The 13,880-nt window shown below is 31.1% G+C and overlaps 2 protein-coding genes and 1 long non-coding RNA gene across 3 annotated transcripts in view; 1 reads left to right on the top strand and 2 right to left on the bottom strand.

The window, feature by feature from the left end:
* Positions 1-772: 772 nt before the first annotated feature.
* Positions 773-5,461, bottom strand: LOC132752276 (glutamine amidotransferase-like class 1 domain-containing protein 3, mitochondrial; the record flags this gene model as incomplete). Its single annotated transcript, XM_060742594.1, is given in 5 exon segments — positions 773-856; positions 858-892; positions 2,346-2,455; positions 3,654-3,706; positions 5,241-5,461. Coding segments are annotated over 5 exon segments (423 nt in total), but the record flags the coding sequence as incomplete, so codon positions are not given.
* Positions 5,408-13,880, top strand: part of LOC132752275 (polycomb group RING finger protein 1-like) — a gene marked incomplete at its 3' end in the record, with an annotated part of 27,007 nt that continues 18,534 nt past the window's right edge. The window contains 1 exon segment of the mRNA XM_060742593.1: positions 5,408-5,468.
* Positions 10,415-13,880, bottom strand: part of LOC132752278 (uncharacterized) — a 4,591-nt gene continuing 1,125 nt past the window's right edge. The window contains exons 2-5 of the long non-coding RNA XR_009628793.1: positions 12,743-12,846; positions 12,387-12,446; positions 11,721-11,863; positions 10,415-10,587 (exon numbers count right to left, since the gene is read on the bottom strand). This is a non-coding gene — a long non-coding RNA (uncharacterized LOC132752278). The remainder of the gene's footprint in view (positions 10,588-11,720; positions 11,864-12,386; positions 12,447-12,742; positions 12,847-13,880) is intronic.

The following is a 13,880-nucleotide window of genomic DNA, read 5'->3' as shown; positions in this document are numbered from 1 at the left end:
TGCTTTAAATTAAACCCATTTCTGCATGAGCATTTTGTGAAAAATGGCTGTTTTCATTGAAGAGCCTCCTGTTACAAGTTCAGATTCCTGTGAAACTATAAAAGATGTTTCAATATTCATCAAACTTGGCACAAATGTTGACTGGACCATAGTGAAATAGAGTTCTGAATGAAAGAAACATGCAAGATTTGATGATTACACACAGGAAATTAGTCAAATTATCCAGTAAATTACAAAAGCAATACACACACTTTTTTTTAAATGTCTGAATCTAAAAATAAACTTTTAAACCCTTCATATTGCTCCCTCCATGCAAAATTTTACAAATTTGTAAAACAATAAAATTTGCAAAAATAATTTTTATAGACACTTCAAACCTTAATTGTTTTTTTCTTAATTGAATCCTAAAGATTTTTAAGATTTTAAAAATTTTTTTAATCTATTTGGTTTTTTATATAATATTCTATATTGGTTTTACATGCACCAACAGAATAAAATCAGGTGATTTCAGCTTTTAATGGGGGAGGAAAACCTCAGATGCCCCCCAGTACATTTTTTCAACACAACAGGCAGAACACCAAGTTCCATAAACAGCTACATGTATTTAGTTCCTGAACAGCCAATATAAAAATAGGTCCACTTTGAGAGGTGTTTCTTAAAAAGAGTAAAATCACTAATTACAATGTTGAAATTGTAAAACCAAATTAATCAAGCAAGGCTGGCATATACAAAAGGTTCTCTATTGCATTGCCCTTTTTAAAAAAAGACTTACAGATTTTTGCAGTCCAAATCCGCCTGGGAATATAACAGCATCAAAATCACGAGATGTCAAGTTAGACAGGGCACTGATTTTGCCCTCTAGCTATTCTTGCTGACTCCACCAATACATTTCCTATAAAAGATTAATAGCAATAATTACAAAGTAAAACGCTGAAACGCTAACCTTTTTTAAACTGCTTGGTGCGTTTTTTTTGACTCAAAATTTGAATAAGAATTTGAAAAAATTTGCACGAGTTCAATTTAAAATAATTTCAGTAAAAGTAAGGGTTAAACAGACAAAAGTTTGTAGTAATCATAATAAAACTATTTGCAAAGCTTGTTACATTACTGTATAAGTGGAAAACTTTGCGACATGGAAATATTTGCGATTTTTGGCAAATATATGATCACACAAAAATTATTTCTGTTAGGCAAACTTTCTTCTATCACATGAAAACCCGTCTACATACAGCATCTTACATAAATAACTTTGACAGTTCAGGTACTGGGATTAATATTTCTCATTGCTTGTTTGTTTAAGTTTGGTTTTAACAAATCACAAATTGTTTTTAATAAAAACAATACAATTTATGTGTTAAAACACTAAAGTTATCTATAACAAAAAATTGTTTCAAAATATGACAAATTTAGAAATGTTGTGATCCCGTCGATCATCAGGTCCTTTATTCAAACAAAACAATGTGTATTTCAACAATTATTATAAATTAATAAAGTTAGCTGAAACAACTGAATACAATGATTAAATAATGTCATATTTCTTAAACATATACCTGCTTTATCCAATAATATCAGAAAAAACATATTTAATTCAAGAAATTATTTTTTCGCAAATATTTCAGCATGCAAAGACTCCTTTTTGATATTTCGCAAACTTTTTTATGACGCATAAATATCCACATTACACAGTTCATTAAACTAACTGTATTGCATATCAAAGGTTGTTTTCAAATCTAGCTGCTCTAGTTTCTAATCTTTTCTTGCCTCTGAAAACATGGTTCTGTTCATTCATAGTCTTAGTGAATTCCTAAACATTCAAAATTTCTTCATTACTATAGTCACGAAACATAGCTTGTTGATGTTAAATGATTATTTCCTATTGCAACAAGTATAGAGCCATGTCAGTATGCATGCCTGCCCGTCACGTCATAAGACCAGATTCAATTCTATCTCATTTTCAATTTTATTACTTTAATACTGAAAACCAACAAACTGACATCAAATTCTGTGGGCAACTCAGTCATATTAGTTTCACATCAAAATCCATCATACTCATTTTAATGACAGTTTCCAAATTACAGCAGGATATGTCCCATGACAAATATATGGTATGGTTTAAGTTAAGCCAATAAAAGCAGGGCCGACAAAATCTGATTTTTAACTTACTTGTCCGATTTTTATGTGAAGCATTTTTTAACTTTCTGTATGATAAATTTATTTACATAGTTAATTCTTGAAAAATCTTCACTTGCCCATACAGGCTGTGGGACTACCTGGGCAATACAGACAACTGATTTTGCCGGCCCTGATATTAATAGAAGTGAGTTAGAAAACTGTAAACAAATACCTGTTTGTTTCCATTGGCTCCCCTTTAGTATGGTTAATAGCATGCATCTGCTCTATATCTGGTGCAAACATTGATATCTCTGCACCGGCTCTGCTCAGATGCACCAGAACTCTAAAATAATGAATAACATTTTACCTTTTATCAGTCAAACATGGTGAAAACAACAAGAAAAGAATAAGATATCAATATAAAGGGACTCCACTGAGGTTTTTTGACATGATGGGACTGAAAATATTTTTCCAGATAAATGTACTATTTGATGTAGGTTTAGATTACTAATCTTTGTGCAAAATTTCAAATCATTCGCACACTTCGTTTTTCCAGAGTAATTATTCAAATTGTAAAAAATTGACCCAAAATGAAAAGCGTTTAAATGCTTTTCACTCAAATCGGGCTGAGAAAAGCATAAAAATACGATTTTCAATATATTTCAAAGTATATTTCTTAACTATCTTTGCATATATTTCTGTTTAAAGTGCCCCAGCTCATGTAAGAAATTCAAATGTTATGTTTTTAGGCCTTTAAACCTCAGTGGAGTCCCTTTAAAACATAAGTGCATTTTTATTTTAAGTAAAAAATCAATCTGCACAATTAAACACATTTATTTATGCTTGTTTTTTATGATCCTGTATGTTGTAATTAAGGTTGTTACCACACTTAAGTGCAATTTCATAGATGTATATACATAATGTAATTATGCTTCTAAGACAATTTTGAAACATCAAAGAATATGTAACATATGTATTGCAAATTTTTGTCCACATTATACAAAATCATTAAAATATATGCATTCATTTCTTATTGAAAAATTTGACTTAGACTTTACAGAAAATAAATTTCTAATTACCTCCCTTTATCAGCATAAAATGTAAATTTAGTAATATCTTTACAAATAATGCTTTTTGGAACTTACAAAATTGATAAATCTTCATTTGAGCATTTTAATTCTATTATAAAATCAAAAAAAAATGAGTTACAGGATCTTTAATGTAATAAAACCATAGTAGAACTGTTGACAACAATAGCAGTACTGGTGTTGTGGAAACATAGTTATGACTCCAGAAGAGCTCAAACAAACCCACAATTCCTTGGCTGCAAGGCAGATATTTAAACCAGTTAGCGACATCTGCCATTATCTAGAAATCAAATTATTTGATACTTGATCCAACATTATGCTGCAATATAATACTTACAACTTATCTTAAATTAGAAGGTTTTACTATTTTATTTTACTTTTTCTTACATACAAATATATAATCAAGGTAGATTTTGTTCTAAAATGTTCATTATTATAGAAATGTATACAAACGCTGAAGATTCATGCACTTCACTGCCATCATAAACACCACAACCTGACAACACCTGAAATGTATGTAATTAATTTGATGTTATAAAATCATAGGATCATAGGAGAATCGCACAGTATTAAGTCTAGGGGGATGACTTTCACACTTTTTAATTGACAATGTCATTTTTTTCAAACAGTTTAATAAAAAATAAGTGGTTGAAAATGCTAAATTTGTATAATGTATGTGATATTCACCACCATAATCATCATCAACATCATCATTAACTTCATATAAAATGAAGCAGATTAGGTTTCAATACTTACAGATACTTTAAAACATATTAACTTATTTTTATCTTGTCAATGAGATGCAGAAAAATATAGCATAATACTAAGTTAAAGTTTAACATGTTTAATAATATGAAAAGTAGTTTTTAAAATAAGAGGGCCATAACGGCCCTGAATTGTTCACCAGAAACTACAGAAGTGCAAATCCAACTCAACTTTAACTTGCCCCTCTAGTTATATAGTTTCTAAAAACTGATTGTTTACTTTTCTTCATAATAAAAAATGGCCCAAATTCATTGTTACTGTAGTACTGTACATCTGGCAAGTAAAGTATGTCAAGTCACACGTTTCCTTTTCATACAGTAGCCTTTTTATAAGACTACCTAAGAATGCTACAAAGTTTGGTGATCATCCATCAATTAGTTCAGTAGAAAATGGTGTTAAAAGTGTTTTTTTTTTATTTTTGCTCTTAAGAGGCCCCTGAAAACGGCTAATCAAATTCATATGAGCAAATTTGATAAAAGGCTACCTAAGAATGCTACAGACAAAGTTTGGTGATCATCTAAATATATCAAGAAGTTTAGTAGAAGAGGATGTTTAAAGGTTTTTCTTTTTTAATTTAGCTTAAGCTGCCCCTATAAAAGGGATCACCAAATTAATAGGGAGATAAAAGAGCTGGCCGGAATGGGCCTGCTCGCATAGCAACCTATGGTACCGCGAGTGATGGTTTTGAAAACTTTTGTCCGAAGTACTGAATTGACACATCGCAACTTTTCGAATTACAAGATAACGATAAAAGCTGAGGAATTCTGATTGAAAATGGAAGCGTAGACTGGTGTCCTGCACACTTTTATGGGAACCATAATAGGACAGCAAACCAGAATAAACGGAAACAGTATTTAAAATACCAAATGACAATTTTAAAATGGAAAATGTAAAATGAAAAATGAAAATTAACGTTACTATTAAACGTAAATCGAACTCCCTTTGAGGCTTTGCCTTTTTCATATAAATAGCAACATCTGATAAAACACTATCTAAGAATGCTACAGACTGAGGTCTTTGCTGGGAAGTCACCATATAACCTATACTACACATTGTATCTGTTGTATGTTGGTGCGATGTAAAACCCAACCAGAAATAAATGATATTGATACATGTATAGATAAAATGAATCGTCTGCAAATTTCAAATGAAATTTTAAGAACTCCATTTAATGTTGAAAAAATATTTATCACTGAACAACTCTTAACATATGATAAACTATTTCAAAACATCGTAATTAAAAAGTACGATTGTGTGTGAGGACGAATTACCCACCACTGCAACTTTTGGCATGCTTTTTCTCTCTGCCGGCGGATATTGCGTGATGACAGTTGTGTGAAAGTGACTAGCAATATATGACACAGGTGTAAACTGCTTTCCAGACCTTATCAAACTTGATCTTATGACAGAAAACATGCCCTTAATTAATTAATAACCTGTAAATCGTGAAATTCGAGACCGGGGATTTGTTTACATGTGCACCGGTTGAACCAAAACTTCCGGTAAGGGCGAAAGTCTATACAAATTACAAGGTTTTCGTCTATACAGATTTGAAAGTCGTAAAATGTGCATGATGTCGTGAAAGTAAATAGATACACTGTAAGGAATACATGTTTTTCTGAAACTTTTTCATTTTCATGAAAAATAAATTAGGTTTTTATAAGGAATATGTTAAACCAAACCAAACAAAAAAAATGCATTACTGCATGTCCTGCAAAAGGTTCCTGACCACCAAATTTTACTCTGCTATTTTGTCTATACAGATTTCACTGGACCACATTGATATGATGTGTCTATACCAATTTGACTATATTTCATCCTATATAATGTGTCTATACAGATTTCAACAGACTTCATTAGGTACGACCTGTCTATACAGATTTCACTAGATTTCATTCAGTATGATCTGTCTATACAGATTTCAACAGACTTCATTCGGTATGATCCGTCTATACAGATTTCACAAGATTTCATTCAGTATGATCTGTCTATACAGATTTCATTCAGTATGATCTGTCTATACAGATTTCAATAGACTACACTTGACATGATGTGTCTATACCAATTTGACTATATTTCAACCTTTATATAATGTGTCTATACAGATTTCACTAGACTTCATGCATTCAGTATGATCTGTCTATACAGATTTCACTAGATTTCATTCAGTATGATCTGTCTATACAGATTTCACTAGACTTCATTCGGTATGATCCGTCTATACAGATTTCACAAGATTTCATTCAGTATGATCTGTCTATACAGATTTCATTCAGTATGATCTGTCTATACAGATTTCAATAGACTACACTTGACATGATGTGTCTATACCAATTTGACTATATTTCAACCTTTATATAATGTGTCTATACAGATTTCACTAGACTTCATGCATTCAGTATGATCTGTCTATACAGATTTCACTAGATTTCATTCAGTATGATCTGTCTATACAGATTTCACTAGACTTCATTCGGTATGATCTGTCTATACAGATTTTACTAGATTTCATTCAGTATGATCTGTCTATACAGATTTCATCAGACTTCATTCGGTATGATCTGTCTATACAGATTTCACTAGATTTCATTCAGTATGATCTGTCTATACAGATTTCATACAGTATGATCTGTCTATACAGATTTCATCAGACTTCATTCGGTATGCTCTTTCTATACAGATTTCATACAGTATGATCTGTCTATACAGATTTCATCAAATTTCATTCAGTATGATCTGTCTATACAGATTTCACTTGAGCACATTGATATGATGTGTCTATACTAATTTGACTAGATTTCATCCTACATAATGTGTCTATACAGATTTTAACAGACTTCATTCGGTATGATCTGTCTATACAGATTTCACTAGATTTCATTCAGTATGATCTGTCTATACAGATTTCATCAGACTTCATTCGGTATGATCTGTCTATACAGATTTCATACTGTATGATCTGTCTATACAGATTTCATCAGATTTCATTCGGTATGATCTGTCTATACAGATTTCATACAGTATGATCTGTCTATACAGATTTCATCAAATTTCATTCAGTATGATCTGTCTATACAGATTTCACTTGAGCACATTGATATGATGTGTCTATACTAATTTGACTATATTTCATCCTACATAATGTGTCTATACAGATTTCAACAGACTTCATTCGGTGTGATCTGTCTATACAGATTTCACTAGTATTCATTGGGTATGATCTGTCTATACAGATTTCACCAGACTTCATTCATTATGATCTGTCTATACAGATTTCACTGATTTAATTTGGTATGATCTGTCTATACAGATTTCATTAGTATTCATTGGGTATGATCTGTCTATACAGATTTCACCATATTTCATTCATTATGATCTGTCTATACAGATTTCACCAGATTTAATTCGTTATGATCTGTCTATACAGATTTCACAAGACTTTATTCATTATGATCTGTCTGTACAGATTTCACCAGACTTCATTTTTTTATGATCTGTCTTATTATACAGATTTCACAAGACTTTATTATGATGTGTCTATACAAATCTAACCAGACTTCATTCATTATGATCTGTCTATACAGATTTCAATCAGTATGATCTGTCTTTACAGGTTTCAGATTTCACTGGACATGATGTGTCTATACCAATTTGACTTTATTCTATCTGTATGATGTGCCTATTCACATTTTGCTTGACTTTGTTTGGTATGAATCTAAAAATTTACCATTTTCATAAGTAACATTTTTTTTAAATATTTAATTGTTTAAGATATATAAGGTCATCTCCATAAAAGTACTGGTAGGAGCAAATCATGTTCATCTAAAATTGCAAGAACTTTTTTCAAAAATACATTGCTACTACAGACCATTGACAATTTAATTTCTTAGTGTCAACATAAAAGTGGACATTCCCTCTACACTATTAATAACAGTTGTATATCTAAGTTCACTCCCTGAAAGAGTAAGTCATAGCAGTACCAAACCTTGACCACAGGAAAGAAAAGACAAAACAATTAACAGCTGTAATATAGTTTTATTTTGTACTTCATGGTCTTATAAGTAACTCATGACACTCATTGATACATGTATTGCTAATAGATGCTCACACAGGACATCAATATATCAAGCAAAAAGCCAAAAATGGAAATTACATAACATGATATTAATGTCAGGAAAAAAAACAATTGTGAAGCAACACCTGGTCTTTCCACAGAAAAGAACATCACCCAAAAAAGTAATTTAACCTTGTACATGGTTATTCATTGGAAAACGATAAGCAAAAACATTTTGTACTTTCATTCAGCCAAACATCTGTTTCTTCTCCCAGTATGTTTGTGTACATACTACATGACAAGTTAACATATTGATGGCTGAAGCAACACTGGTCTAACTTAAAAAAAAAATTCTTCAAAAATTACTTTTTTACATTTTTAGCCTAAATTGCATGAAATACACAAGTAAATAAAATATTAGAAATAATCGTGAAATTTTATTGTTTTTATTTACCACTTGGAAAATATTAAATACAAAAACTAAGAATGATAGAGGAAAGAGAAATGTAACAAATTACTGTAATTGGAATATGGGGAAAAATATATTAAACAAGAGCTGTCAGAAGGACAGCGCGCTCGACTTTTTTAGTGCTTGCCTATAAAACAAAACTTTGACAGTTAAGGGCACACAAGACTTTAACTAGGAATTTCTAAGTACAAATCAAGAAACATTTTCACAGAGTTATCTTCTCTTGCTTACAGATAGGTCTCATGATGGCACATAAGAACTCCAACTTCCAAAGTAATATCTCAAATGGTTAAGTCAACAAGTGGACAAGAATGAAAATCTTAACTGAGTTTCTAAGTCAAAAAGGGCCATAATTCAAATAAAATCCTTAACAGAATTACCTTCTCCTGCCCATGTTTTGGGACCATGATGGTAAACAAGTATTCCAACTTTCAAATTAATATCTCAAACAGTTCAGTCAAAAAGTGGACTGGTACTAAAAACTTAACCAAGATTCTAAGTCGATAAAAGGCCTTAATTTTTAAAACAAATCCTTGACAGAGTTACCTTCTCTTGCGTACAGATGGGGGTAATGATGTGAAATAGCATTAAAGTTTCAAAGCAATATCTCAAAGGGTTAAGGCAATAAGTGGATTTTACCCATATTCAATGTATTTTCTAAGTCAAAAAGGGGCATAATTCTGTCAAAAACCTTGACAGAGTTATGTCCTCTTGTCTGTTGATGAAGGTCGTGATGGTAAACAAGTATGGTCAGTTTTCAAAGCAATACCTCCAATGGTTTTGAAATAAAGTGAGGTGGTACAAAAACTTAACCAAGCTCAATACACTTTCTAAGTCAAAAAAGGGCCATAATTCTGTCAAAAACCTTGACAGAGTTATGTACTCTTGTCTGTAGATGGAGGTTATGATGGTGAACAAGTATGGTAAGTTTCAAAGCCATACTTGTAATACTTCTGAAATAAAGTGGGGTGGTACGAAAAACTTAACCAAGGTGTGACGCCAACGCTAACGCCGACGCCGACGCGAGTAGGATAGCTCCCCTTTTCATAGAAAAGTCGAGCTAAAAATGTCACAAAATTTGAGTACTTGTATGGTGGACAAAGCTATAGATACAAGTGCCATGCCATGTTTAATTATAAAGAGCTGCAAAAGCTTTTCTTTGACAACTTAGAGATATCACCTTACTTTATGCAAAATGTTCTAAAAGTTAATTAGGATTATACTTGAAAACCTGACTTGCACTATTTTTTCAGATTATCAATTTATTGATGCTATAAACATTAAATAAAAACATATAATTCTATGAAAGTATTGGATTTGAATTTGCAAACCAGCACAGACTGATATCAACTGACACACAACTGTGCCAGCTAGTTTATATGGGTATGCACTCTTTGCAGCTTGGACAATAAGACCCTTTCAACCATGTTTGGCAATTAAGTGTGTGGTTCAATCAACTGGCAAGGGTGCCTGCAGATCTGGTCTACACTGGTCAACATGGCCTGAAACGTTTGTTTCCAGCACTATTAGGGTTCACCAGTATTTCATAGAGTTTGTTAAGAAAAAAGTTCAACAAGTCTACAATTAATGCTAATAGAAACATTATCATATGTTTGACATCACAGGATTCTAATAAAGTCATTACAAAAAATTATTATACACTAGTGTAATAAAGATTTGACGTCAATGTCGTTTAAAGTTATTGGAAGTGTTGATTAAGTTGGCTTGTTAAAATAGTAAAAGAAAGAATAATTTTCAATGTTTTGACAGGAAAATCTAACATGTGATAAAAGAATATTACATTTTGTGACTTTCCCAAATTGCATTAATTAAAACTTTTAAAATGCTCGACAGAGCCTCACATTTTTATTTTTCTTTATTCAACTTTATATGATAAATTCAATATGAAAATACAATTATGTCATATCTTCCATGTAAATGCATACTACTACTTGAATGTTACTTATGTGTCTGATAATTTTTTGTGCCGTGGCACAAACGACTAGATTCTCTTAATCTTAATAGGACGCTTCAGGGTAAAAATGTCACTCCATTCAATCGACCCTTTCTTGTTTGTAGTTTGGTTTTCTTTGAATCACCTGTAAAAAAATGACAAAACTTTACTTTACTCTGCATTTAAAGCAACATTTATAACATTGTTTTCTACCAAAATTGTGATCACTTAAATAAATGCACAAATTTTAAACTTAAATTCGGGCACTAAGTGCACTAAGTGTTCAATTTTGGTTAAGGCTTTCTTCCCAAGCATGTAGTGCTTTGTTATTTTAGATTTAATGTACAGTCAAACCTGTAAGTAAAGACCACTCATGGGAATGGCAAAATGTGTTATTGATTTACTTGTCAGTCTTTATCACTTACGGACGTTTTTTGAAGTTTTCATATAGACATATAGGCAAAATTAAAACTGTTCAATAGAATTTCTTTAAACTTGGCATGTAAGATGTTGTTAGAATATGATAACAGAAACATTTTAAGCAAAAAAAAAATTTCTCGTTTTTGAGTCATTTGCTTTTGAAAATGGACTTTTTGTTAAAATTCAAGGGCAGATAATTTACAATGAAGAGAATTAATAACATTTATTTTCTTATTTTCATCAAGCTTACCTTCATTTTAGTTGATATGCAAAATTTCAAGAACAAATTTAGAGTGGGTAGTTTTTATTCCACTTTCTTCTGTGCATTTTTTCTTAAAAAATGGCCTGTTTTTTAAGGATTTAAAGTACCTTTATTTTCATTGAAAAAAGTTAATGGAAACAATGTAAGGAATTGCATATTATTATGTATTGTACTCAAAAAATAAAAAGAAAAGCATAATGCAGAAGTAATAAACAAGAATTCATTTGAGTATTTGTATAAGTTATCTGCCCTTGAAATGACCTCAAATAAGTAGAAAGTCTGACAATTCCCTTGAGACGTTTTAGGAAAGCATTTTCAGGGAAGGTTCTGTTGAAAATAATAAATATGTGAAATGCTATTTAGTTTGGTATTTTAAGTTAAATATGTCTTCAAAATTTATTGTCACTGAAAATAGGGACATCACTGAGGTGGCAGGATGACTGACTAAATTGACTACAAATCTAATAATGTTTCTAAGTTCTGACATTCTGAAGTTGGTTGGTAAGATATAATTCAACCTTTAAAATAAGTTTTCAGAAATGTGCAGAGTTTGTGCTATATGTTGTATGATAATGAAGATAAGGAAAAATACATACTTAGTTGAATGTTACGCGGCTTTGTTTTTGGATTTGTTAAGAAATTGTGTACAGTAGTCTTCAAGCCTCGCTGTAATCACTGTCTGGGAAAAACTTGTAAAATTGCACATCGGAGTACATCTGTGTTGCACTGCTCTACTACGCTTGAATGGAAGAGAAAAATATTGTTTAAACAATTTATTGTGGGTAAAGGGTTTGATGCTACTTCCAACAACAATTTAGTCATATCACGACGGCAGTAAATACTTGCCCTGCTACAAAGTTTACCAGGTATACTAGTAAAATATTAACTTGCACTACAGAATTTTAATATTGTTAATGTCACATATAATAATGCAATACATGGCACCAAAAGTAAATATTAAAGGCCAGGAGGTCTTCTGCACAAAATAGCATTTAGCCATCCCAACAGTAGAGACTTGTGAATAATTCCATTGTTCAAATTGAATATTATATTAAAGTCATGAAAATGTAGACTTCTTCAGTGTTTCCAATGGTTTTTTTTTAAAAAAATATTTCTGACTGTATTGTTATTTAAAAACAATTATTGGAATCCTATCAAGTTATATTCACTGATAGACATGACAATATGTATAATATTCAATTTAGTATCAAAATCTGAAGAATCCATTTCATATATAAACATGTGTATACATGTACATGTACCTTGTTAGAACCTGAGCTCCTTAATTTCACTGAAGCATTTCATACTATCCCTCTGTCCACCTGCAACACATGGGAGATAAATGCTGTAATACTTTAATAGTAAGTAAATAATAAATATTTACATTAAAATAAGCAACTTCTCATTTCATAATTATATGAATGAAACAGAGACACTGTTCCCTGGGTTTTAAATCAAGCTAAAAATGATTATGTTACTTAAAATATGGGAATTTAAAATTGCATACACAACCCTAACCAAGTCTAGCACTGCTGCAAACATAGACTTGCAAAGGATAAAATTCCCTCCAGTTATTCAAATAATCTTAAGTTCGAATACAATTAATACGAATACAAACTTTTAGATTTGTCCTCAGCTGTTAGAGGTGTGAGAGGTTCTAGAGGTATGACCTTGTAGACATGGTGTTGGCTTACTTGATGGGTTTGATCTGCATACATCTCTCTGAAAGCAGTACAAATTTATTTACAGATAATTTAAATTTGCATTCTGTAGGCCTACATATGATTGATAAAAATACAATTATTCACAATAAAGTAATAAAAATATGTGTGTAATGTAATCTATTATAGCTCATATGATTTATTAACTATATTGCCTTATGTGGCATCAGAAGTAACACTCTGTAATGTCCCATGCAAACAACTTATATGGCACCAGACAGTATGGACAAAGATATAACAGTAATTGGTCGTAGGACAGGGCGGACCGTGTGAGACAGGGCAAACCATACCAGGACGGTATCTTGGAAAGGGCGGACCATGACTCGAGATGAGGTGGACCATAATTAATTTCAAAATTTAATACTGCTATTTCATTTATTTTATATTTTTTATCTTTATATCAATGTTATCAAAAACAAAAAAATGTTAAAAAAATATTAATATAATTTTATAACTTACATGTATACAATGTTATATTAGCAGTGAATACTTAGAGTATTAACATTTACAGTACCCTTGCAATTATAAGTATAAAAATAGGTAGGGGTAAGATAGTGGGAATGGATTGAAAAAATCTTATAAGTAAAACATATTTTCGTTCTGCACTGAAGTAAATAAACTTGACAAAATTACTTTAATTGTAATATTTTTTTATATAAATCCATTCATAACATTTAAGTTTTATAAAGGAAAAATGATTATTTATATTAGTTCATTCCTTACTAACTATAGGACAACCAAGAATAGTTTAAATACAATTCTTACACAACCCGCATTTTTCCCTATCGAACATAGAAGAACCGAAAGTGTGTGTTATCATGCTATAAAATCACTGTTTGACGTTTCTATATTTAGACATGTGACGTAATCATTATAACACGTGACGTAACCACTAAAAATGTGACGCGCTGACAATAAGTACGGACACAAATCAGGCGCAATTTAGCTAATTATCATGCACGGGCAGCATTTATTTGTTGATGTCGTGTAAGAATCGAAATAATATATCCAAATCGGTGATTTTATTGCTTGATA

This window comes from Ruditapes philippinarum, unplaced genomic scaffold, assembly GCF_026571515.1.
Source record: "Ruditapes philippinarum isolate M1 unplaced genomic scaffold, ASM2657151v2 ctg7174_1_1_1_1, whole genome shotgun sequence".
In the NCBI taxonomy this organism is placed as follows: Eukaryota; Metazoa; Mollusca; class Bivalvia; order Venerida; family Veneridae; genus Ruditapes; species Ruditapes philippinarum.
The sequence above is the reverse complement of the archived record's forward strand: the minus strand, read 5'-3'. Positions and strand labels throughout refer to the sequence as shown.